Raw genomic sequence first — 24,015 nt, forward strand, 5'->3', positions numbered from 1 at the left:
TGCCTTATTGCTTACGTATGTCCTTAGGGTTTGATCTCGAGGACGAAGGACTTTGGCGACGCCTACGAGTCAATCAGGAGCAAGCTGACCCTCCTGAGAGACAGACTAATCTCAGCAGACATCCTCCAACCAGACATACTGGCCAAGAAGAGCCAGTCAGACCAGCTACGGGTGGGTCACTTACTACATTCTTAACCTGTGGCTCATTCTCAATGAATCTTTCCTTGCATCCTCTCTCCTCACCTCCTTCTCAAAGGCATTGGAGAAGGTTCGAGTGGAGTGACCTTCTCCTCCAATATGGTTGGCAAGGAGATAGGATGCAAGGAATTGAGGAAAGATGAATTGAGATTGAGCCTGTGTCCGTGGGTCCTATGAGACTCATTTAGAACATATAAGCATGTATAAAGCATTCATAAAGTTGCTTTGTGTCTCTCAGGGGATCAAGAAGGACTTGGAGGACTGTGAGGCCCACATCACAGCTCTGGAGACTCTGGTGTCATCCAGCTCCACTAACAAGACCCGGTCTGAGAGACTGTATGGGGACTGGAGGAACCTATACAAGGCAGTCCGGGTAAGAATGGAAGGATTTGACTAAGCAGAAGTTTTGAAAAAGATGATACTTTAGTGGCAAAAAATTGCTTTTGAAATTAATAACATTTCCTATTCATCAATCTGCGTATTTGTGAAGTAATATTTTAGCATGTGATTTCATTTGCTTAATGTGTTGTGTATCCCTGTGTTAATTTGGCTGTGTGAGTGTTGTGTATCCCTGTGTTCATTTGGCTGTGTGAGTGTTGTGTATCCCTGTGTTCATTTGGCTATGTGTGAGTTTTGTTATACACTCACCTTCAGACAGTGAGTCATGTGACTTGCTATATAAAGTAGGCAGGCAGGCAGGCATCGAGGCATTCAGTTACTGTTCGATTGAATGTTAGAATGGGCAAAACGAGTGACCTAAGCGACTTTGGGCGTGGTACGATCGTCAATGTCAGGCACGCCGCATCCATTATCTCAGAAACGGCCGACCTCCTGGGCTTTTCACGCGTGACAGTGTTTAGGGTTTACTGAGAATGGTGCGAAAAACAAAAAAACATCCAGTCAGCGGCAACAGCTCGTTAATGAGAGAGGTCGATGGAGACTGGCAAGAATCGTGCAAGCTAACAGGCAGGCCACAAACAAACAAATAACGGCGCAGAACAGCATCTCGGAAGGCACAACTCGTCAATCCTTGTCATGGATGGGCTATTGCAGCAGACGACCACACTGTGTTCCACTCTTGTCAGCTAAAAACAAGAAGAAGCGGCTCCAGTGGGCACACGATCACCAACACTGGACAAATGAGGAGTGGAAAAACATTGTCTGGAACATTGACAGTGACTTCAGTTTACTTGAGTGGCCTTCGCAGTCCCCAGACCTCAAATGAACAGAGCATCTTTGGGATGAGATGGAATGGGCTGTTAGCAGCATGAATGTACCGCCGTCCGATCTGCAGCAACTGTGTGATTCTGTTGCGTCAGCATGGACCAACATCCCTGTAAAATATTTAGAATGTATGAATGTAGAATGCCCCAAATTTTCAGGCTGTTCTGGAGGCAAAGGGCGGGGTCCACCCCGGTACTAGATGAACTAATAAACTGGCACTGAGTGTATATCTTTGATTTTAACGTGTGCGTGTGTGTGTGTGTGTGTGGCAGGTGAAGGGGAACGAGAGTGAGGAGAGCATCAGGGAGCACGAGAGTTTCCATGAGAGCCTGCTGAATGTAGAGAAGTGGCTGATGATTATGAGGCAGAAGCTGGAGTCCTACCGCAGTTCTGCTGGGGAGTGGAGCGTGGACAACAGACAGCATGAAGCTGAGGTACTGACCACACATCTGTTATGTGGCACTGATTATGGCTGTTTTGATGAAGATAGACAAACATGACTAGGCACTGGACTACTATGGAGAGGATATCTTGTGTTTAAAAAAAATAAATAAAATGTTCTCTACTGACAAAGAGTTATGGGAAATAAACTGTGACTCTGTCCAGTGCTGAACTTGCATGTAGTTAATATGTCACGTCCCATCCTGTGTTATTCCTCCTCCGGTCCTGTAGAGGGCACTAGGTGAGTTCCCAGAGAAGGAGCTGCAGCTGCACCAGACAGAGGTGGAGGGCCAGGGGGTGCTGAAGAGGACCTCTGAGGAGGGACGAGTACACATCCTCAGGGACATGAAGCGCCTGAGAGAGTCCTGGATGGCCCTGCATGACCTCAGCCTCAACCTCTTCAGGTACATTACGCTATAGCGGTCTTGACGGAATACTCTTAGAATTAGATATAGAACTTTGGAATCAACAACTATGCGTGACAAAGATGGCTGCTATTATCATCACATTCTAGAGCTTTGCACATGTATCGAATCATCCACCCTTGTGAATGATAGTGTCTCTATGGGAGGACTACTCTAGTACCATTACCACTAATGCTACTTCATCTCTAGTTTAGTGTGTTTCAGTGGAGGTTCTCGACAACCTCATATGGCTTGTGCACATCTATCTCCGAATACTTTACCAACCATAGCCTTCTACAAAGAAGTCAATATGTTGCACATGCTGTCCCTGCATCTGGGTGAAAAGTATTTAATGCGGCCAATTACACACCAATCCTAAGAGATTCCTTCAGTTACTGACTGTCTGCTGTTCCATTCCCAGGCTGCTGAATGGGCACAGCTCCTCTGAGGACCATGACTTAGACATCCAGAGGGTGAGAGGTCAGGCTGGGGAGTTGACAGGCCCAGCTAGGGAGCTCTTCCCTGGGGAGGGAGGAGACCTGATCAAAGGAAGAGGCTCCAGCAGCAGGATGGAGGGTGCTCCACAGGGATCCCCAGGAGAGGACCACGGTGTCTGGGTCTCTCAGTGCTATGGATCAGGGTCTGGGAGAGGGGGAAGAACAGGGTCAGGGGCAAGGATGGAGCAAAGCGAAGGGGCAAGTTTTAGAGCAGAAGAGGGTGTGTGGGTCGAGGGAGGGTTCGAGAGCAGTGTGGAGGATATGGATCTCTCTGAACATGGGGAGAGACAGGGCAGTGGTCAACAGGGTCCAATGGCGTTAAGCCAAGGAAGCAGTCAGAGACCGGGACAGGGCAGTGGGGTTGAAAGCAGTGGCAATTGCAGGGAGAAGGGTGGCGGTGAGCACAGTTTTGGTGTTGAGGAGGTGGACTCCATTGCCTGGAGAGGGGGGTATGGTCAGGGAGGAGAGGGGGAGACCAGAGGGGGAACCACAGGGATAAACTCCTCAGGCCACACAGGAGGCAGAAACCCCCAGTGTGGAGTGGTGGGGGGCTCTGGGTCCAGGAGTAGCGGAGTGGTGGGGGGCTCTGGGTCCAGGAGTAGCGGAGTGGTGGGGGGCTCTGGGTCCAGGAGTAGCGGAGTGGTGGGGGGTTCTGATTTTACAGGTAGCAGCGTGATGGAGGGATCAGGCTCTAGGAGTAGCGGAGTGGTGGTAGTCGGGGCGTCTGGGTCCAGCAGTAGCGGGCGGACAGAGGAGTGGGTGGATGAGCAGAGGTCCAGAGGTGTGGCTGAACCTGTGGCCATGGAGGTAGATGTGGGGTTAGGGCAAGGTCATAGTCAGGGCAGCAGAAGCAGCTATAGAGAGGGAACAAGTGAAATGGGAGACCAGAGTGGAAGTGGAGGGCGACACCCGCGACACAGAGGGTCCTTCACCCTGATCAAGACAAAGATGGAGGATCCAGTCATGGACCAAGGCTTTGCTAGAAAAACTTCTGGAGGGCTACAGAGCTCAAGTCAACACACCACGGTACGGTTTACTATCTACAATGATTCTATTAACTCACAATCACATACTCATTATTTTCTAGTTAATAAAATGATTTCAACTTCAAATGGGCATGGTATAATTACAGTGGGGCAAAAAAGTATTTAGTCAGCCACCAATTGTGCAAGTTCTCCCACTTAAAAAGATGAGAGAGGCCTGTCATTTTCATCACAGGTACACTTCAACTATGACAGACAAAATGAGGAAAAAAAATCCAGAAAATCACATTGTAGGATTTTTTATGAATTTATTTGTAAATTATGGTGGAAAATAAGTATTTGGTCAATAACAAAAGTTTATCTCAATACTTTGTTATATACCCTTTGTTGGCAATGACAGAGGTCAAATGTTTTCTGTAAGTCTTCACAAGGTTTTCACACACCGTTGCTGGCATTTTGGCCCATTCCTCCATGCAGATCTCCTCTAGAGCAGTGATGTTTTGGGGCTGTTGCTGGGCAACACGGACTTTCAACTCCCTCCAAAGATTTTCTATGGGGTTGAGATCTGGAGACTGGCTAGGCCACTCCAGGACCTTGAAATGCTTCTTACGAAGCCAATCCTTCATTGCCCGGGCGGTGTGTTTGGGATCATTGTCATGCTGAAAGACCCAGCCACGTTTAATCTTCAATGCCCTTGCTGATGGAAGGAGGTTTTCACTCAAAATCTCACGATACATGGCCCCATTCATTCTTTCCTTTACACGGATCAGTCGTCCTGGTCCCTTTGCAGAAAAACAGCCCCAAAGCATGATGTTTCCACCCCCATGCTTCACAGTAGGTATGGTGTTCTTTGGATGCAACTCAGCATTCTTTGTCCTCCAAGCGCGACGAGTTGAGTTTTTACCAAAAAGTTATATTTTGGTTTCATATGACATTCTCCCAATCTTCTTCTGGATCATCCAAATGCTCTCTAGCAAACTTCAGATGGGCCTGGACATGTACTGGCTTAAGCAGGGCGACACGTCTGGCACTCTAGGATTTGAGTCCCTGGCGGCGTAGTGTGTTACTGATGGTAGGCTTTGTTACTTTGGTCCCAGCTCTCTGCAGGTCATTCACTAGGTCCCCCTGTGTGGTTCTGGGATTTTTGCTCACCGTTCTTGTGATCATTTTGACCCCACGGGGTGAGATCTTGCGTGGAGCCCCAGATCGAGGGAGATTATCAGTGGTCTTGTATGTCTTCCATTTCCTAAAAATTGCTCCCGCAGTTGATTTCTTCAAACCAAGCTGCTTACCTATTGCAGATTCAGTCTTCCCTGCCTGGTGCAGGTCTACAATTTTGTTTCTGGTGTCCTTTGACAGCTCTTTGGTCTTGGCCATAGTGGAGTTTGGAGTGTGACTGTTTGAGGTTGTGGACAGGTGTCTTTTATACTGATAACAAGTTCAAACAGGTGCCATTAATACAGGTAACGAGTGGAGGACAGAGGAGCCTCTTAAAGAAGAAGTTACAGGTCTGTGAGAGCCAGAAATCTTGCTTGTTTGTAGGTGACCAAATACTTATTTTCCACCATAATTTGCAAATAAATTCATTAAAAATCCTACAATGTGATTTTCTGGATTTTTTTTCTTCTCATTTTGTCTGTCATAGTTGAAGTGTACCTATGATGAAAATTACAGGCCTCATCTTTTTAAGTGGGAGAACTTGCACAATTGGTGGCTGACTAAATACTTTTTTGCCCCACTGTAAGCAATAAGGCATGAGGGGGTGTGGTATATGGCCAATATACCATGGCTAAGGGCTGTTCTTATGGATGACGCAATGCGGATACAGGATGCAGCCGTTAGTCATGGTATATTGGCCATATACCACAAACCCCCAAGGTTCCTTATTGCTATTATAAACTGGTTACCAACATAATTAGAACAGTAAAAATCTTTTTTTGGTTGTCATACCCGTGTATACGGTCTGACATAACACCGCTTTAAGCCAATCAGCATTCAGGGCTCGAACACCCCGGTTTATAACAACATTTGACATTTTAGTCATTTAGCAGACGCTGCTATCCAGAGTGACTTAGAGCATTCATCTTAAGATAGCTAGGTGAGACAACCACATATCACAGTCGTATTAGCACATTTTTCCTCAATACAGAAGTTATCAGCAAAGTCAGTGCTAGTAGGAAAAGACAAATTGAAGTTTTGTTTTTTGGACGGGGGGGATTTCTTATTTAAGATACTCTTTGAAGATGTACGTTTCAGACGTTTTCAGGAATATGGGAAGGGACTCTGCTGTCCTAGCATCAGAGAGAAGCTGGTTCCACTATTGGGGGACCAGGACAGAGAAGAGCTTTGACTGGGCTAGGCAGGAGCTGACCTCCTGTAGTGGTGGGACGGCCAACAGACCGGAGGTGGCAGACTGGAGTGCTCGGGTTGAGATGTGAGGTTTGAGCATAGCCTGAAGGTAGGGAGGGGCAGTTCCCCTTGCTGCTCTGTAGGCACGCACCATAGTCCTCTCCATGCCACCTGACAGGCGCGACCTGCCAGGTTGAATGCAACCCAGGAGTGTGCAGAGCCTGAGATGTACGCACAGCCCTGAGAAGGTGGAGGGGAGGATTTGATGTTTCACGGTGTCGAAGGCAGAGGATAGATCTAGGAGGATGAGAACAGAGGAGAAAGTCAGCTTTGGCAGAGCAGAGAGCCTCTGTGACACAGAGGAGAGCAGTCTCAGTTGAGTGACCCAATTTGAAGCCAGACTGGTTAGGATGAAGATCGTTCTGAGAGAGATAACAAGTTGGTCAGTGATAGCATGCTCAAGTGTTTTGGGAAGAAAATAAAGAAGGGATATCTGTCTCTAGTTTTTGACATCAGAAGGGTCGAGTGTTGGTTTCTTGGGGAGAGGAGCGGCTCTGGCCATCTTGAAGTTGCAGGGGACACAGCCAGTGTTCAGGGATGAGTTGATGAGGGAAGTGAGGAATGGGAGAAGGTCTCCAGGGATGGTCTGGAGGAGGGGATGTTGTCGGGTGGCTGGACATCACTAGTCGTAGGATGGAAAAAGATGTTAGTTCTGTCTAAGTGGGACCAGTGGACTCAATAGGCTGAGTGAATGAGGAGCGGAAGTCGTCAACCTTTTCTTAAAAGTAATTGACTCATCACTCAATATTCTCATTAACTGATATTACACTGCCGTTATAAACCAGAATATTTAGAAAATTGGCTAACTGATTCTCTTTTGTGAAATATCACCTCAAGTAAGTTGTGGTTGTGGTCCTTCAGGCAGATCCAGGGTCAGCTCTGAGTGCAGCGGAGTACGAGGACAGGAGGAGGATTTTTGAGGCCTGGCTACAGAAGGAAAACGATACTCTTTCAGGGATTCTCAACACCAAGGGACTGCTGAGCACCAGAGAACTCAAGATCAGGCAGAAAACACTCAAGGTTGGTGCTAATGAATTCTCTCAGAAATATACAGTATTCCACTCCTGTTTTATATTCACACAGAAATAATGAGGTACTCAAGTGCTGTGGCCATCTTATGGTTAGACTTTAATATTTTTTTAAACATTTATTTAAACTTTATTTAACCAGGTAGGCCAGTTGAGAACAAGTTCTCATTTACAACTGCGACCTGGCCAAGATTAAGCAAAGCAGTGCAACAAAAACAACAGAGTTACACCTGGGATAAACAAATGTACAGTCAGTAACACAATAGAAAATCTATATACAGTGTGTACAAATGACAATGGCAATAAACAGGCCAATAGTGGCAAAGTAATTACAATTTAGCTATTTACACTGGAGTGATATATGTGCAGATGAGGATGTGCAAGTAGAAATACTGGTGTGCAAAAGAGCAGAAAAACAAATATGGGGGTGAGGAAGGTAGTTGGTTGGATGGGCTATTTACAGATGGGTTGTGTACAGCTGCAGCGATTGGTAAGCTGCTCTGACAGCTAACGCTTAAAGATAGTGAGGGAGATATGTCTCCAACAGTTTTTTTCTTTTGGGGGGGGGTTTGCAAGTCATTCCAGTCATTGGCAGCAGAAAACTGGAAGGAAAGGTGTTGGCTTTGGGGATGACCAATGAAATATACCTGCTTGAGCATGTGCTATGGGTGGGTGTTGCTATGGTGACCAGTGAGCTGATGTAGGCGGAGCTTTATGTAGCAAAGACTTATAGATGACCTGGAGCCAGTGGGTTTGGTGATGAATATGTAGCGAGGACCAGCCAACGAGAGCATACAGGTCGCAGTGGTAGGTAGTATATGGGGCTTTGGTGACAAAATGGATGGCACTGTGATAGACTACATCCAGTTTGCTGAGGAGAGTGTTTGAGGCTTGTAAATGTCATTGCCCGAAGTCAAGGATTGGCAGGATAGTCAGTTTTACGAGGGTATGTTTGGCAGCATGAGTGAAGGAGGCTTTGTTGCGAAATAGGAAGCCAATTCTAGATTTAACTTTGGATTAAAGATTCTTAATGTGAGTCTGGTAGGAGAGTTTACAGTCTAGCCAGACACCTAGGTATTTATAGTTGTCCACATATTCTAAGTCAGAACTGTCCTCAGTAGTGATGCTAGTCGGGTGGGTGGGTATGGGCAGCGATCGGTTGAAGCACATACATTTAGTTTTACTAGCATTTAAGAGCAGTTGGAGGCCACGGAAAGAGTCTTGTATGGTGTTGAAGCTCGTTTGGAGGTTTGTTAACACAATGTCCAAAGAAGGGCCAGATGTATACACAATGGTGTCATCTGTGTAGAGGTGGATCAAAGAATCACCCGCAGAAAGAGCGTCATCATTGATAAATACAGAGGAAAGAGTCGGCCTGAGAATTGAACCCTGTGGCACCCCCATAGACTGCCAGAGGTCTGGACAACAGGCCCTCCAATTTGACACACTGAACTCTATCTGAGAAGTAGTTGGTGAACCAGGTGAGGCAGTCATTAGAGAAACCAAGGCTGTTGAGTCTGCTGATAAGAATGCGGTGATTGACAGTCGAAGGCCCTGGCCAGGTCGATGAAGACGGCTGCACAGTACTGGGGGGGTTTGGGCCAGTTGCAGCGGGGGTTGCAGAGCTGTTGGCCGGGGTGGAAAGGTGGAAGGCATGGCCAGCCGTAGAGAAATGTTTATTGAAATTATCGTGGATTCATCAGTGGTGACAGTGTTTCCTAGTCTCAGTGCAGATGGCATCTGGGAGGAGGTACTCTTATTTTCCATGGACTTTAGAGTCCCAAAACTATTTGGAATTAGTGCTGCAGGATACAAATTTCTGTTTGAAAAAGCTAGCCATTGCTTTCCTAACTGACTGTGTGTATTGGTTCCTGACTTCCCTGAAAGGTTGCATATCGCAGGGGCTATTCGAAGCTAGTGCAGTACGCCACAGGGTGTTTTTGTGCGAGTCAAGGTCAGTCAAGTCTGGAGTGAACCAAGTGCTATATCTGTTCTTAGTTCTACTTTGTAAGGGGCATGCTTATTTGAAGATGGTGAAGAAAGCACTTTTAAATAGCAACCAGGCATCCTCTACTGACGGGATGAGGTCAATATCTTTCCAGGATACCTGGGCCAGGTCAATTAGAAAGGCCTGCTTGCACAAGTGTTTTAGGGAGCGTTTGACAGTAATGAGGTGGTCATTTGACAGCAGACCCATAACGGGCGCAGGCAATGAGGCAGTGATTGTTAAGATCCTGGTTGAAAACAGCAGAGGTGTATTTAGACGGCAAGTTGGTCAGGATGATATCTATGAGGGTGCCCATGGTTACGGATTTGCCGTTGTTCCTTGATCATTTGTGTGAGATTGAGGGCATCTAGCTTAGATTGTAGGACAGCAAGGGTGTTAAGCATATCCCAATTTAGGTCACCTAGCAGTACGAACTCTGACGATAGATGGGGGGGGGCATTCAATTCACATATGGTGCCCAGGGCACAGCTGGGGGCTGAGGGGGGTCTATAACAAGCAGCAACAGTGAGGGACTTATTTCTGGAGAAATGGATCTTTAAAAGGAGAAGCTTGAACTGTTTGGGCACAGACCTGGATGGTATGACAGACCTCTGCAGGCTATCTCTGCAGTAGATTGCAATTCCGCCCCCTTTTAGCAGTTCGGAAAATGTTGTAATTGGGGTTGGAAATTTCAGAATTTTTGGTGGCCTTCCTATGCCAGGATTCAGACACGGCTAGGACATCAGGGTTGGCTTAAAACAAGTTACTTTGTCAGTAATATACATGCTTTGTGAGAACTTCTGGAGGATGTTATGTTCAGAGTGCACCAAACAAAGCTCTAGGATGGTCGAAAATAATCTTCTGGCCGGCGGAGTTTCTTTAAGAGCCCCGATCACTTGCTGTACGGTTTTGGAAACATAGCATATTTCATATTAGCGAGAATTTTTTTTATTTTTATAAAATGTTAAATTACTACACCCTTATAGGGCTGATTGGGGTTCCCACGTCCATATTTCCATGTTACAGCGCTTGTTTACTGAAAACAGATGGAAGAGAGAGGCATACCTCTGCTAATTAGTTATAAACGTCGTTATATACGTCTGTGTGTAAACAGAAGGCGGATGCCGCAAACGTGTTGTCACTGAAAAATACTGTCGGCTGCAACTGTGTTAAAACTGGTTGAAACAGTGTACAGTAGGTGTCTATTTGTGAAATTATTTTGATGTGATAAGAAAGTAGAAGGCTTTATTTCTAGAACCGTACCACAGTTGAGAATCATTTTACGTTTCAGAGGATTTGGCTGTTTTGGATGCCAGAGCCAATTTGCCTCTAAACAGAGCATGTAAGGTCCTTGGACTATAAGGAGTTGTGTTATGCTCCTTTAGTTTATTACTGGGCTAGGTAGAAACATACCTTACAGCAAGGCCCTAACAAATACACACCCCAGATACACACCGCAAACCTTCAAGCGTTCCTCTAGACGGCTAAAATAACTTTTGGCAGCTGAACTGACGGCCAGTACACTTACATCCCAACCAGAAGCTGCCTGACAGTCAGACAGGTTGTGTCCTAAATGCCACCCTACCCACTTGGCACACACTGGTTGAATCAGCGTTTTTACGTCATTTCATTTCAATGAAATTTCCAACGTGAAGTAGACATTGAATTGTCATCTGGGTGTATTCTCTATATATACTTTTGATATAGGGCACTGGCCCAAAATAGTGCACTATATAGTAAATAGGGTGCCATTTGGGATGCTAGCAGGCCATGTTAGTGGTTGGAATGTTTTTGTCAGGATAGGATAACAGAGCACAAAGCATGCCTTAATGTCAGCAGACATTGAATCAATGCAGAAAGGGGATTGAAGATGTTTGCTTCTTTGTTTGGGGAAATACAGTATGTATGTGCTGCTGTGGTTTCAGTAGAGAAAAAGGGTTAAGTATTCCTTCAGTATTTACTGCTGTAGCTATTCTTCTGTGCAAATATCCTGTGTAGACATTACACACACACACTGCTTATTGTTATTACTTTATGCAACAATTGCTCTGCTTACCCCTCAGCCATATGCAACTGTTTAGTCTTCTTCATTCTCCTTCCCCCTGTTGTTCACTTGCCTCTTCTCTCCTCCTCCTCCTCCTCCTCCTCTCTCTCTCTCTCCCTCTCTCTTTCCCACAGACTTTGCGGTCCAGTCTGGGCTGGGGTCAGGAGCAGTTCCAGCTACTGCTGATGTCTGGGGCGGCTGCATCCGGATCCGGGGTCGGGGCTGACCATTGGGCTGAGGATGTGGGTATGGAGGAGATACGTTATCGCTGGATGCTCTACAAGTCCAAACTGAAGGATGTAGGAGACCTCAAGGCTCTGTTGAATGTCAAGGTAAGAGCTGCTGTATACATTGTATTGTGCCTCCCAAATGGCACCCTATTCCCTTTATAGTGCACTATTTTTGACCAGGATCTATATGGTTCTCGTCAAAAGTAGTGCACTATATAGGGCAGTGGTCACCAACTCCAAGGATTTCTTAGTCGATCACCAAACATTTCTGTTAATAAAACAACGATAGGGCCTCCCGAGTGGCGCAGCGGTATAAGGCACTGCGTCACTACAGATCCGGGTTTGGGAGCCCCATGAGCTCTAGTGGCTCCTTGTGGTGGGCACATGCACGCTGACTTCGGTCGGCAGCTGTATGGTGTTTCCTGTGTCGGCTGGCTTTCGGGTTAACCGGGCAGTGTGTGAAGAAGCAGTGCAGCTTGGTGGTGTCGTGTTTCGGAGGACGCATGGCTCTCGACCTTCGCCTCCTGATTACTACTCCCATAACACAAAAAGGGGTAAAAGTACCCTAAAACAATTGGTGTGTGTGTACACTGTAGAACATAGTACAAGTAACAGAAACCCTTGGAATGATAGACCATCAGATGCAGGCCATCGTCCAGTAAAAATAAAGTATGTATATTTTATGCGCACTCAGCTGTGCATCACAATTAATACAACAAATGATCTATTACCAGTTTGATCATATACCAAAACATTTTTTTAAATATAATTTCAAAATGGTCTGAGAAGAACAACACTGGCAGGGCAATTCAAGCATAGCCATGTATTGGGCCTATAACCTACTGCACAAACCTTATAGCGACAGAGCTCTTTTCAATTGGTTAATGTTGCATAGGCTTACATTTTTCAAGTCATGTTTTTAAACAATCTGAGTGGTAGGTCACGGTTTGCATTTTGACTCGAAAGTGATCTTGACTTAAGGAAAGGTTGGTGACCTCTGATGTAGGGATTTAGGGTGCTGTGTAAAATGTCCATGCAGCAGAGCGCATTGAAGAGTATCCCATAATAAAGGGATGATACATTGGTCTACCACAAGGGTGCAGTGTATCATCATTGTTAGGTCATGGTCTGACTGAACTGTACTGTATAAAGCGTGGTTTGACAGTATTTTTTTCACAGTATAGTTTTCTGGGTTTATTTCCATTAGGGTGCAAGTGCTGCTGGACAGGAGGAACACACCAGGATAGCTAAGGTACAGTTATCAATCCAGCTCAGAGCTTGTGTCATGGTCAAACATTCCTTTTAATATTCAGTGTAGTTCAAACTGGAAAAACGTGTGGTCTGGTGGTCCAAGCTGCGGCCTTTGGAACACATATATTGCTACAGCATGGGTTTGTCTGCATGGGTTTGTCTGCATGGGTTTGTCTGCATGGGTTTGTCTGCATGGGTTTGTCTGCATGGGTTTGTCTGTCTTTGTCCTATTAAGAAAGAAAACATGCCAGGAGTGGGACTGCTCCAGAGAGTTTAAAAGCAGTAAAAGTCCCTCTTCAGGGGAGTCTTTGAGCCTCCCCACTCCTCTGGGCTTAGAAAACACAGCTCTAGGGCCACTTGTCTGACCACCCAAGACTGGCACCAAGTCAAGCCTGCTGTCTCCGACAAACCCCAGTTAATTTGGCAGCCCAGTGGGGTGGAGCAACCTGGTCTCAGAGCATTCTGTGTTATTCTGTATGTAAATTCAGGACACTACATTTACTATATGTTTCGTATGGTATATCTTAATTTTTGGATGTCCATCATCCATTTCGTATGATATGTTATGAATTACAATTCTTATGATACGTTACGAATAATGCAAAATGTACCATATATTTTGAATTCACAAACGTAAAATATTTTACGAATTCCAATTTGTTGTGGCAAAAGTTAGATAGGGTAAAGGTTAGGAATTAGGTTAAAGGGTTAGGGGAAGGGTTAGCTAAAATGATTAGGGTTCGTGGAAGGGTTAGCTAACATGCTAAATAGTTGCAAAGTAGCTAAAAGGGTAATGTAGTCCTGATGGTATACGAACACGCAACCTTTGGATTGCTAGAGGTTTGCGTTATACGCCCACCCCGATCAACCACCCTCCTTTTGTTTTTACCTTAAGTAACCTTCTGTGTTATGTAACCATATCAAACGTAACATATTTTATTAATTTGAGTGTCCCGGATTTACATTTACTTAGTTACATCTAGTCTTTGAGACCAGACTGGGTGGAGAAGAGATTAAGCAATGCCATGCTCCGTCACTCCCTCCCTCGCCCCCCATCAGGTCTCTCTTTCTCTCTCTTTTTCTCTCTCTCTCTTTCTCCCCCCTTTGGTGGAGCGTGGGAGCCCTCGATATTACACAAAATTCCAGAGGATTTGCACCATGTTTCGCGTAGGTAGATGTAGTTCTGAGGTCAGTTTAAGGGCAACTTGTACCTGGAGCCTTGGTTTCAAACCTTGTCCTCCTCTCCATCTGTTGATGGCTAAGTTAGTGGACAGCCTCATCCCAGTCCTCTCTGCTCTAGGTATAAGTTTCCTTTTGGCACAGATCTAGGATCAGCATACCCTTCTACAATCATCACCTTAACCATTTGGAGAAAGGGGGGAATGGATAACAAATCCTTGTCTAGGAGCAACCTCATTCTACTCTGTCTTCAGCTGGTCTCTTGTCACTCTCTCTCTCTCTCTCTTGCTCTCTCTTGCTCTCTCTCTCTCTCTCTTGCTCTCTCTCTCTCTCTCTCGCTCTCTTGCTCTCTCTTGCTCTCTCTTGCTCTCTCTCTCTCTTGCTCTCTCTCTCTCTTGCTCTCTCTCTCTCTTGCTCTCTCTCTCTCTCTTGCTCTCTCTCTCTCTCTTGCTCTCTCTCTCTCTCTTGCTCTCTCTTTCTCTCTCTCTTGCTCTCTCTTGCTCTCTCTCTCTTGCTCTCTCTCTCTTGCTCTCTCTCTCTTGCTCTCTCTCTTGCTCTCTCTCTCTCTTGCTCTCTCTCTCTCTTGCTCTCTCTCTCTCTTGCTTTCTCTCTCTTGCTCTCTCTTTCTCTCTCTCTTGCTCTCTCTTGCTCTCTCTTGCTCTCGCTCTCTCTCGCTCTCTTTCGCTCTCTCTTGCTCTCTCTGTCACTATCATATAGCTGTGAACGCAGCAGGTGCATGGATGGTAAAAAATAAGCAGAGTAGCTCACCAAGTTTACCCCCAGGTTGTTGATATGAGTAAAACAGCAGACACAGATGAAAGACGAATATGGTAGTGTGACTCACAGCAAAGACAAAAAGTACATGCCTAAAGTACCCCAATGACAAACATCAGTGCACTGCAGCATCTGCGCTAAGACACGGAAACTCATCCATCCACAAATCACTGTATAGGAATTGTGGTTGCTAGGTTTGCGGGCTATGAGTCTCTACATGCTTCTACACCTGCATTGCTTGCTGTTTGGGGTTTTAGGCTGGGTTTCTGTACAGCACTTTGAGATATCAGCTGATGTACGAAGGGCTATATAAATACATTTGATTTGATTTTGATACATCTGTCATAACTTGGATTTTCACGCTGTATAGACGACTGTTATTACTTCCCTTAGTTATTTTAGTCATGTTTTAAAGGTGCTTGTTAGCATTCTTAATACACACTATCCTATGATTGTAGATATGGCTCCTGTACCTCACACATGCCTTTGTCCCACGTACACACACCTATGGAGATAACAAGGGAGATAACTCTTCAGGTCTCATTCGCTAGTTTCAGTTCCTTTCTGACCTGTCATTACTTTGGAGTATAAACATAGGGTTGTTTACATAATCGCGCCCCCTGGCCTACAACCTTCCTATCTACTGAAAAAGGCAAACCCAACAACAACTTCCTGGTCAACTTTAACACAAACATGCAGAGGATGGCATGAGAGATTGCAGAGGACCCCTCCAATTTACTAAACTCAGAGTTCACACACCACCTGGCCTGCATTATACCTCTCCACTGCCCAACAAACTCAAACCCCCTGGCCAACAGCAATCTCCTTCACTGGCTACACACAATCCTCACTTACACCAGATAATGAATTACCCCAAAATTAATCACCAGTCTTATTTATAATTGAAGTGCATAAAAATGATAAAATAATCCTCTTCATCACCCCTATTCCCATTAGAACAGCTCTGAGCAATTTTCACTCTGATCATAGCTATCTATAGGTCTGTCAGGCAGGGGGTTGAGTTTAACGGTGCTTAGCGCTTGTATACAATGATTGATTGATTGAACTCTTTAAGGGCGCTTAACACCTGTCTGTCAAATGGATTGCTATTGGGACTGTTTAGTTTGAGTATCTGGGACTGAGGTGTTAGCAGTTGTTGTTCTTCAATAACACAGACCCCAAAGGAAATCGTGGGGAGAAAATATATTTATTCAAAGAGGACAAATCATAGTTTTTATGCTGGGAAGTAGATGGTAGATTCTTCCCTGTCTGCAGTGTTTTCTTCACTGAATAAAGAGCCATGATGCAGTTTATACCCAAGCCTAGCCTGTGGTTGACCAATATAATTGGGCCAATAGCCAAATGCCAAGTATCCCGTTTCAGGCACAATGTATAGATAATTTGGACCAATGAGAACTTGCCACATTTAGCTATGAGTCCTGGACTGAAACCCCTCCTGTGTCCCTGTCCCGTTAATCTTCAGTTCCCCGTTACAGAAAAACAACTATTTCCATTGATAGTTTATTCCCTCTTGACCTCTGCGTTGTGTATTTATCTTCGAATATTCTTAGAGGTGATGGGAGTTTGGATATAGATGTAGAACGAGGAAAGGTGCAGGCCTGTTGAGAGGCTTTCCTCTTGCCCTTCCTCGTCTTCCTCCTCTCTCGATCCTAGGTGCTCTGGAAAGTAGTTTGAGAGAAGGAGGGAGAGGGGGTTGATGGAACTGAGTGAGTGAGCATGAAGGTGGAGTGCAGAGAGGACAGAGTGGGCGAGGATTTACTCTCTTCACTTGGAAGAGCACTCTGCTCTGTGGTGTGTGTTAATGCTCTGTGTGTGCCATCACAACCCTGATTATATTGAAAGGGCTGTGAGCCTTTGCTGTTTGTTTACTTAGCGAGCGAACACTGACCCTACTGTATGAGTCATCTTAAAAGTGACTTAGTTTAACACTCCCTGGGATATCTGGGAAATGTACATCAAACTAGAATTGTACTATAATGGATTGTCAGTCCATAACTCTGTCTATGAATTTGAGTGGTGACATTTCTCAAGCCTAGCCGACTACCAACAAAATGTAGCTGAGCAGTCGTTTTGTTGTTGCTGGAATCCCAGATTTACCCCTTTTTAGACATTGGCACGTTGTTTCATTATGAACCAGTCAAATGTGGCGTCATTACCTAGCAAGTATGAGAAGCATTTATTTACATTTCAGCATCACAGAATGTTCCTCCACGTTGAGAGGCAGATGTACAGGGAGTCTGGTGCATTGGATTAACATTCAGTTGGATGGGAGACAGAAATACTCTGAGAGTGAAACACCTACTTTTGTATTAGTTTTGATGTCATTTGGGGTTGAATTTGAGGCATTTCTGTTTCCCATATAATTACATGGCCCCTCTAAAAGGGTTTACGGTTTATCCTCAATCACTGGTTATTTACTTGTGCGCTTAATGGTATAGACAAGGAATGTACAACAGTATGTGCATTTGGGAGAAAGTATGAGAATGTGATTTGATGGGTTCAATTACCATACTCAACTATTGATGTCTATGAGTGTTTGTGTAAATGGATATATACACACAGTGTATGTGTTAACATCTCTATATTGTCTCCCTGTAGGGGAAGACTCCAGGCCTGCTGTACCGTGTGTGTCGGGTGGCCCTGCCCCTCTGGCTCCTGCTGTTGGCCTTACTCCTCTTCGCCTTCTTCCTGCCCTGGATGGACGAAGGCTCCAGCTGCTCTCTGTCCAACAACTTTGCCCGCTCCTTCAACATCATGCTACGCTACGACGGACCTCCACCCACATAGAAGAATCATATAAGTTGATTCCTCTTCATCCTCAATCCGTTGTGTGTCTGTGTGTGTGTGTTAAGGCATCCGCATGCTTCCCAGCCGAAACAGTTAGGAGAAGTTTGTGCATATATTATGACGACATTTTGTGACATTTTTGTTAGTTTTGGGCTTTTTCGGCTGTTCGGGCACACGCATTTCTTATCTGGATGCAGGCTGAAGTTCGGAGCCAAAGTCTACACCCCTTCGTCGGTGATTGGTCAACAATAGGGATTCTTCAAAAAAGTATTTGTTGTCATTCAACGAGGCGACTCGTTTTCATGCAATTTCTTTCATTGAGAAATACTGCACCAAGCATCTTAGTTAGATGTAAAATTGTGCGACTAAGATCTCTGCAAAAAAAACGTCAAAATGAATGACAGATTTCTTGGGTTATCTTGAATTAGTTCTTACTATTTTGCGGAAGCGTATACTGGCTACGGCGTTTCAAATCGACACACAGTAATGTTGCTGTTTTTTTTCTCATTTTTCAAGCAAATGTCTTTTAAGGGAGTATGCGAGAACACTCGTTCGGCTAGGCGCCAGTCGAACCGAAGCATGCTGACGCCTTTAGTGTGTGAATGTGTGTCTGTGCTGGATGTGTCACTGTGTGGGCGGGTAGCCTCGGCTCTTTCCACCTGTTCCTCTTGACTCAAGCTGTTCTCCACTCTGCAACCCACACGATCAAGCCAATTCACCCAGGCTGGCAACACTTCCATCCATCCACAGAGTAGAGTGCTCCACTCCCTCTCCTTTTCACAGTACTACAGTAGCTACAACAATGGCCACCAAGCACTTTAGGAGAGGATGAGGATGTGTATTGTTATTTCCTCTATTTGGAGGGATTTGATGTCTTAGAAAATGACTGCGTATGATCATACACTCCCCAAAAATTTAATGGTTCACTACCCCTTTAAAGACGGGTGTATAACAGAGATGTGAATACTTTTAAACAGCTTTTAAACTGCACAAATAGCGTTATGCTTTTTTCTATTTTTGTGTAATTGTAAGCTTTATTTTTTACCTGTACATAATGCCTTTTGCAAAACAGTACCCTTATCAATTTTAGCACTGTGTTCATAAGTCTCTAGGCTGGCTTCAATTTTAGATGCAGGATGTGCTCACATCCCAAAACACAACGTCTGGGGTGTATTCATTACATCTTGCAACGGAAACCCTTTACCGTGTTCAACAACCAAAAAGAAGCAAACCTACCTGAAATTGTCAAGTAGGAACTCTCGTTTTCGTTATTTGGCGTAAACGGACGTAATGTTTTGCAACAGAATCTGCGTAATGACTGCACCCCTGTTCTATCATGTGTCAATTCAAATTAATCAATTTGACATGTTTTGTTCCAGTGTTAATACAAAACAGTCAATTTGTGATACTGACCATACAGAAAATCAGTCAGTGCTGGTATACATGATGTACCTACTTTTGACTGTTTAAGTATATTGTATTTGTACTGAACTGTAGGTATGTTTGAACAAAATGCTTTTCTTTCCTAAAGGTGCTATGCTATATTTGAACACTGTCATAATGATCCCTTCGCACAGTTTAACTTCTATCTTGGCCCCTGATGTTTTCTTGGACCACAGAGTACTTTAGATGCTAAGTTTACTTTCTTTATAATACATCATGTTCAGCAGGGCCCAGATTATATCATGGAAATAGCTCCTGTTATGGGAGAATATCCTTTTTTGAGCAGACTCTTAAAACGACGCAATGACCCAGTCAACCTTTTCTCTCTTTCCTCTCTCTTGCATCCCCCTCTCTTCTCTCATTCACTTTTGTACTTTTCCCTCCCGCACATGTTTGTTTTACAGACCCGAGGGTTGCTAGGGCAACGGAAACCAAATCGCATTATATCTATTAGTGTCCTATCACACAGCACAGATATTTTTGTTACGACAGCAAAATTAGGTTATACCCCACAAATAGTTTGATGTTTTTTTTTTTTTTTTTTACATTTGATTAAAGTTGAACTGTTAGCTTTTGTTCAGAATGAGGGAGATCGTGTATTTAGTTTTAGTTTGACTGTCTTTGTCTCAGAATGTTGCACAATCTGTATCTGTTTTCTCCGTCAGGGAAGGTTTCAGAGGGCTGTCTTAGTCTGTCATCATGAATGTTGACAAACTGAATTTTAATGAAAAAATTGAAGGAAACCTGCATGCCTGCCCTACCTGTACAAAGCAGACTTGAACCGAAATATTTATACCATTCTACTGTTATCTATACACAAGTTATGCAATGCTCTTATTCAGTCTTCATACATATTAATGAAACATATCTAGCTCTTTTAAATGTGATAATATTAAACGTAAATGCTAAACTAAATACAGAGTACTAAACATCACCATAATATGTGGCATTCATTTGAGTAGCAATTAGCTACAGTAGGCCTACCTGGCAGTCTGGCACCTCTGCTTCTTGCACTGCTAGTGAGTTGGATGCGTATGCAGACCTTTACAATCAACGCAGGTTCAAATGCATACCCTGCCAGGAACCTTACTGTATGTGTGTAGCCATACATGTGGAGCATCCATGTGAATCTTTTTCAGAAGTGCTCCTCTTGAAAGGATCTGCAGTGGAACTGGGAATCTAGGATAGGTGATAGGATAGTGGTGGAGAATGAAGGGAATCTCATGGAATACTGTATCAGATTACTCCGCAGTGTGCAAAGGAAGTAGGGTTGAAGAATGTATCTTTTTAAAAAAAAAAACAGATCTCCAGGTTGGAATATTTCAGATACCTCCTGATTCCGGGAATATTCCAAACAGGATTTATGGAAAACTTTTCCAAAATTCCCAGGTTATCAACATTTTCCAACCCTAATCAGATTCCTCTGGGTGTTTTACAAGGAGTTTGATACATTTAGCAGAGCACTTAGTAGACAATGTCATATAAATGGACATTAGATTAGATTGGAATAGCTTGTCCTGCAAATGAGTATCTGCTTTGCAATTTTTTTTAAACGTTTAAACGCACATGCATGCAGGATGAAGATTCAAAGCTTTTGTAAAACGGTACAATATTATGCTCTATTTTATTACTATATTTTGAAATGAATGAAATGCTTAAAATGTATCAACAGGGCCTAACCAATATTTTTGTATTGTACTCAAAACTGGCAATAAAATATGCAGTGTGTATAATTGATATCTGAGTCTGTATGGTGTTGCTCATGGTTGAGCTACTGTTGTTGGGAATTACTGGATCAGCATGAGTAAAATGCCTGAGTTACCAGGCCTTCATCTCAAATGGCACTCGATTCCCAACATATTGCGCAATTTTTGACCAGAGCAGGTCTCTGGTGAAATCTAGCTAGCCATGTGTATGTGACAAATACATTTGATTTGATTTTTGATTTTATGTAGGGAATTAGATTTTATTTTATTTGGATCTCTTTTAGTCCCCATTTGGACTAATCTTCCAAGAGTCCTTAAACATTAAAATACAATTTATAATACAAACACACGTTCACATATAACACACTATTACAAACATACATAATATACTAACATAATGACCCAATAAATACACAATCTAAAAACATATTGATTCTTCATCTACTATAGTCCCACAACATTTGTATTATTTGTATGTATTATATTTAAATAGTTTTAAAATAATGTTTAAATGTATATATTGAAAGGTTTCTAGTTTGCTCAGTTAATTTATTCAATTTCTTTATTGCTCTAAATCAAAATGTTATTTTGCCTATTTCTCTTTTCTGTCTGAATAACGCATAGATGGTGGACAATCTATTCCTAGTATTTACGGAATGTCTGTCTCTTACCAACTGAATACCGTTGTGAATAGAACTTGGCTGTTTTATATGGTGCCATTTGGGATGCACACAGGTTTAGAGTGTAGCAGGCTGTTTAGTTTAACAAGCCTCTGGTTAGTCAATGATTTGAAAGGCTATGAGCATGTCTTGGAGTAAGCACACATTTCCTTATCACATATCAGGATGTTAGGTGAGGTTGTGAACTTGTTCCTACACATGTCAAAAATGCTTAATGGCGGCCAGTATGATATAGCAAAAATTGTGAATTATTCACAAAAATATGAACACAAATAAACATAGATCAGCATATTATATTACAACAGGTTGCATACTAATACACATACTAGGTTGCACCTCTAAAGGTCATTATTTAATTCCAAAAAATATCTTTCCTCCTTTCTGCCCTTTTTGGATGTGAGATGACTGAACAGCTGTACGCATTCGCTTCTACACCTACTTTCCACCATCTTGCTTTCACCTTTCCAGTTGTATCAGTTCGGGGGAAGGGGGGTGAGCAAAGGGCAGAAGGGAGGGGACAACATTTTGGAATGAAATACAGCCCAGCTAGTAATATCTGATAGGTGAAGATAGGTTTTCCTTAACCTGTGTTGAATAGAGGGTTAGGACTGAACAGGTCTAACAAGGTGGACACCACTGAACAAACCAGACACACTGACACCCAAAACCTGACACACAGCCACAGCCTCACAGTCAAATATGAAGCATTTACTAGCTTTTCTAATGCTTGCCTTGCCATTTCTCTCTCTTTCTGCAAAACAGCTCACGAGATGTGCAGTTGTATCGCAGTATGACATTCTCAGTAAATTAATTTGGCTGTGATTTAGGCCACCAGTGAAGCAAGAGCATCTCATCCGAGGAAGACACAGTAGCTGCCCTGCCAAAACATCTGATTTGTTAGTTACAGATGAGCTCCCAATTCTACACACACACACACACACCCACGCACACACACACACAACCTCTTGGTAGACAGGCAATATTTATGTCTGGTGCTTGTGCATGACAAGCACTCTGTTGCAACACTCAGGTGACCGTTTGCCTTCCAGGTGTGTGTGTGTGTGCCAGCCACTAGGGGCAACAGTGAGTACTATTACCATCAAGTAGGCTTGGGTTTGCTTGGGCGTTGTGGACGGGGGTGGCAGATGGCCGTGATCCCATGACTGGATCCGAATTCATTACGAATGGATCCAAAGGTCATGACTGGATCCGAATTCATTACGAATGGATCCAAAGGTCATGACTGGATCCGAATTCATTACGAATGGATCCAAAGGTCATGACTGGATCCTAATTCATTACGAATGGATCCAAAGGTCATGACTGGATCTGAAGGTCTCGTGTTCAATCCCACACATTATTTTGTTTTAATCCAATCACAAACCTTAACCCTTGATCATTCAGAATGAATTTCGTAACATACTGTTTTAACCCTATCCCACACCTTAACCCTTAACTTAAAAACACGTCGACATTTGGTTTGGAGAAATGGAACGACGCTGCGCTGGAGGAGCAGGGTGTCAAAAATAATTAGACATTTAACTTTGGAGCAACTTCGAAACTTGCCGTTTGGATAAACGTGGATAAACGTCAGAATCTGTAGTCAAATTGGTCAATCTTGTTGGTCTGTATGGACTCTGCCCTACCTGGCAGAGGATGAAAGTGACAGTGGCACACTTTGCTATGTGCACAAGCCCTTGTTTGGCCTAATTACTTCAAGTGGAATTCCCTCTTGGTGTAGTGGGACTGTTTTCTCTTCTCTCTCTGTTCCATGTGTGCGGAATACCACAATCCCACTCACTGATATGGCTAGTAGAGCTGAAATCACTGTGTCCCTGTGAATGTGGGTGGCTGTATGTGTACTCCTGTGATTTTTAATGTGTTTTCCTACTACCCACGTACACTACAGATCACAAACTCTTACCTAATACATCTCTTGTGTGTGTGTGCGCGTGTTGCACTGATTGTTTCCTCAAACCCACGTACACAGTACCTCACCACACTCTCGATCAGTGTGCATGTACATTTCACTGCCTCTACCCATCCACCCACTCTCTGCAAACTGCATCCTCACTCACACACAACCCTGCTTTTCTCAGCTACACCACTGAGACTCAATCTGGCATGTTAAATAATCTGTGATAGAAATACTCTACTCCTTCCTACTCACAAAGCCTTCCTATAGGATATTTAGCACTTCCCAGAGAATATATATAGAGAGACACAGTATTACACAACAGTGGTCTATGCCATTTAAGATGGACATTTTTTTTCATGAGCATGGCCTTATTTCTATTACAGCAAATTGGATGACTCTCATTCATATTCCATACACCCAGCTCAATGTAACATCGATAGGTTTAGGCTACTACATGTTGCTCAAATTTTCCCCACACCCATCATGAGGTTGCTGCAACCTAGCCTATGAAGGAACGTTTACAACAGATGCACATGTCGAGATACATTTTTGTAACCAAGGAGACATTGTGTAAGGCAGTATTGAATGTGTCAATCTTGCCTGCACCTAGCTGATATACTGTAGGACGTCATCATTAGTCCAACAGTTGCAAACAAGATTTAAAGTATGTTTATCTCTGTTCCGTTTGCTTCTGTTTAAGAAACATTTTTCAACAGAATTGGCAGAATGAATACACCCCTCATCACACGCAAACACAGTTAACTTTCATATCAGCCACACACAAACAGCGTGGTCCCTTTCATCGTTCAAT

The 24,015-nt window shown here is 43.8% G+C and overlaps 1 protein-coding gene across 2 annotated transcripts in view; it reads left to right on the forward strand.

Moving 5' to 3' along the window:
• LOC110497642 (nesprin-3) overlaps window positions 1-20,637 on the forward strand; it is a 46,086-nt gene extending 25,449 nt beyond the window's left edge. Inside the window, exons 11-19 of one of the 2 annotated variants that reach the window (XM_021573886.2) lie at window positions 28-171; window positions 437-571; window positions 1,695-1,856; window positions 2,095-2,267; window positions 2,689-3,790; window positions 7,018-7,176; window positions 11,350-11,547; window positions 12,653-12,697; window positions 17,269-20,637. In XM_021573886.2, coding sequence (XP_021429561.2) covers window positions 28-171; window positions 437-571; window positions 1,695-1,856; window positions 2,095-2,267; window positions 2,689-3,790; window positions 7,018-7,176; window positions 11,350-11,547; window positions 12,653-12,697; window positions 17,269-17,457 — 2,307 coding nt within the window. In that variant the 3' untranslated portion in view covers window positions 17,458-20,637. The remainder of the gene's footprint in view (window positions 1-27; window positions 172-436; window positions 572-1,694; window positions 1,857-2,094; window positions 2,268-2,688; window positions 3,791-7,017; window positions 7,177-11,349; window positions 11,548-12,652; window positions 12,698-17,268) is intronic. The other variant, XM_036954631.1, reaches the window with a different exon arrangement.
• Window positions 20,638-24,015: the final 3,378 nt, after the last annotated feature.

This window comes from Oncorhynchus mykiss, chromosome 19, assembly GCF_013265735.2.
Source record: "Oncorhynchus mykiss isolate Arlee chromosome 19, USDA_OmykA_1.1, whole genome shotgun sequence".
Classification (NCBI taxonomy): Eukaryota; Metazoa; Chordata; class Actinopteri; order Salmoniformes; family Salmonidae; genus Oncorhynchus; species Oncorhynchus mykiss.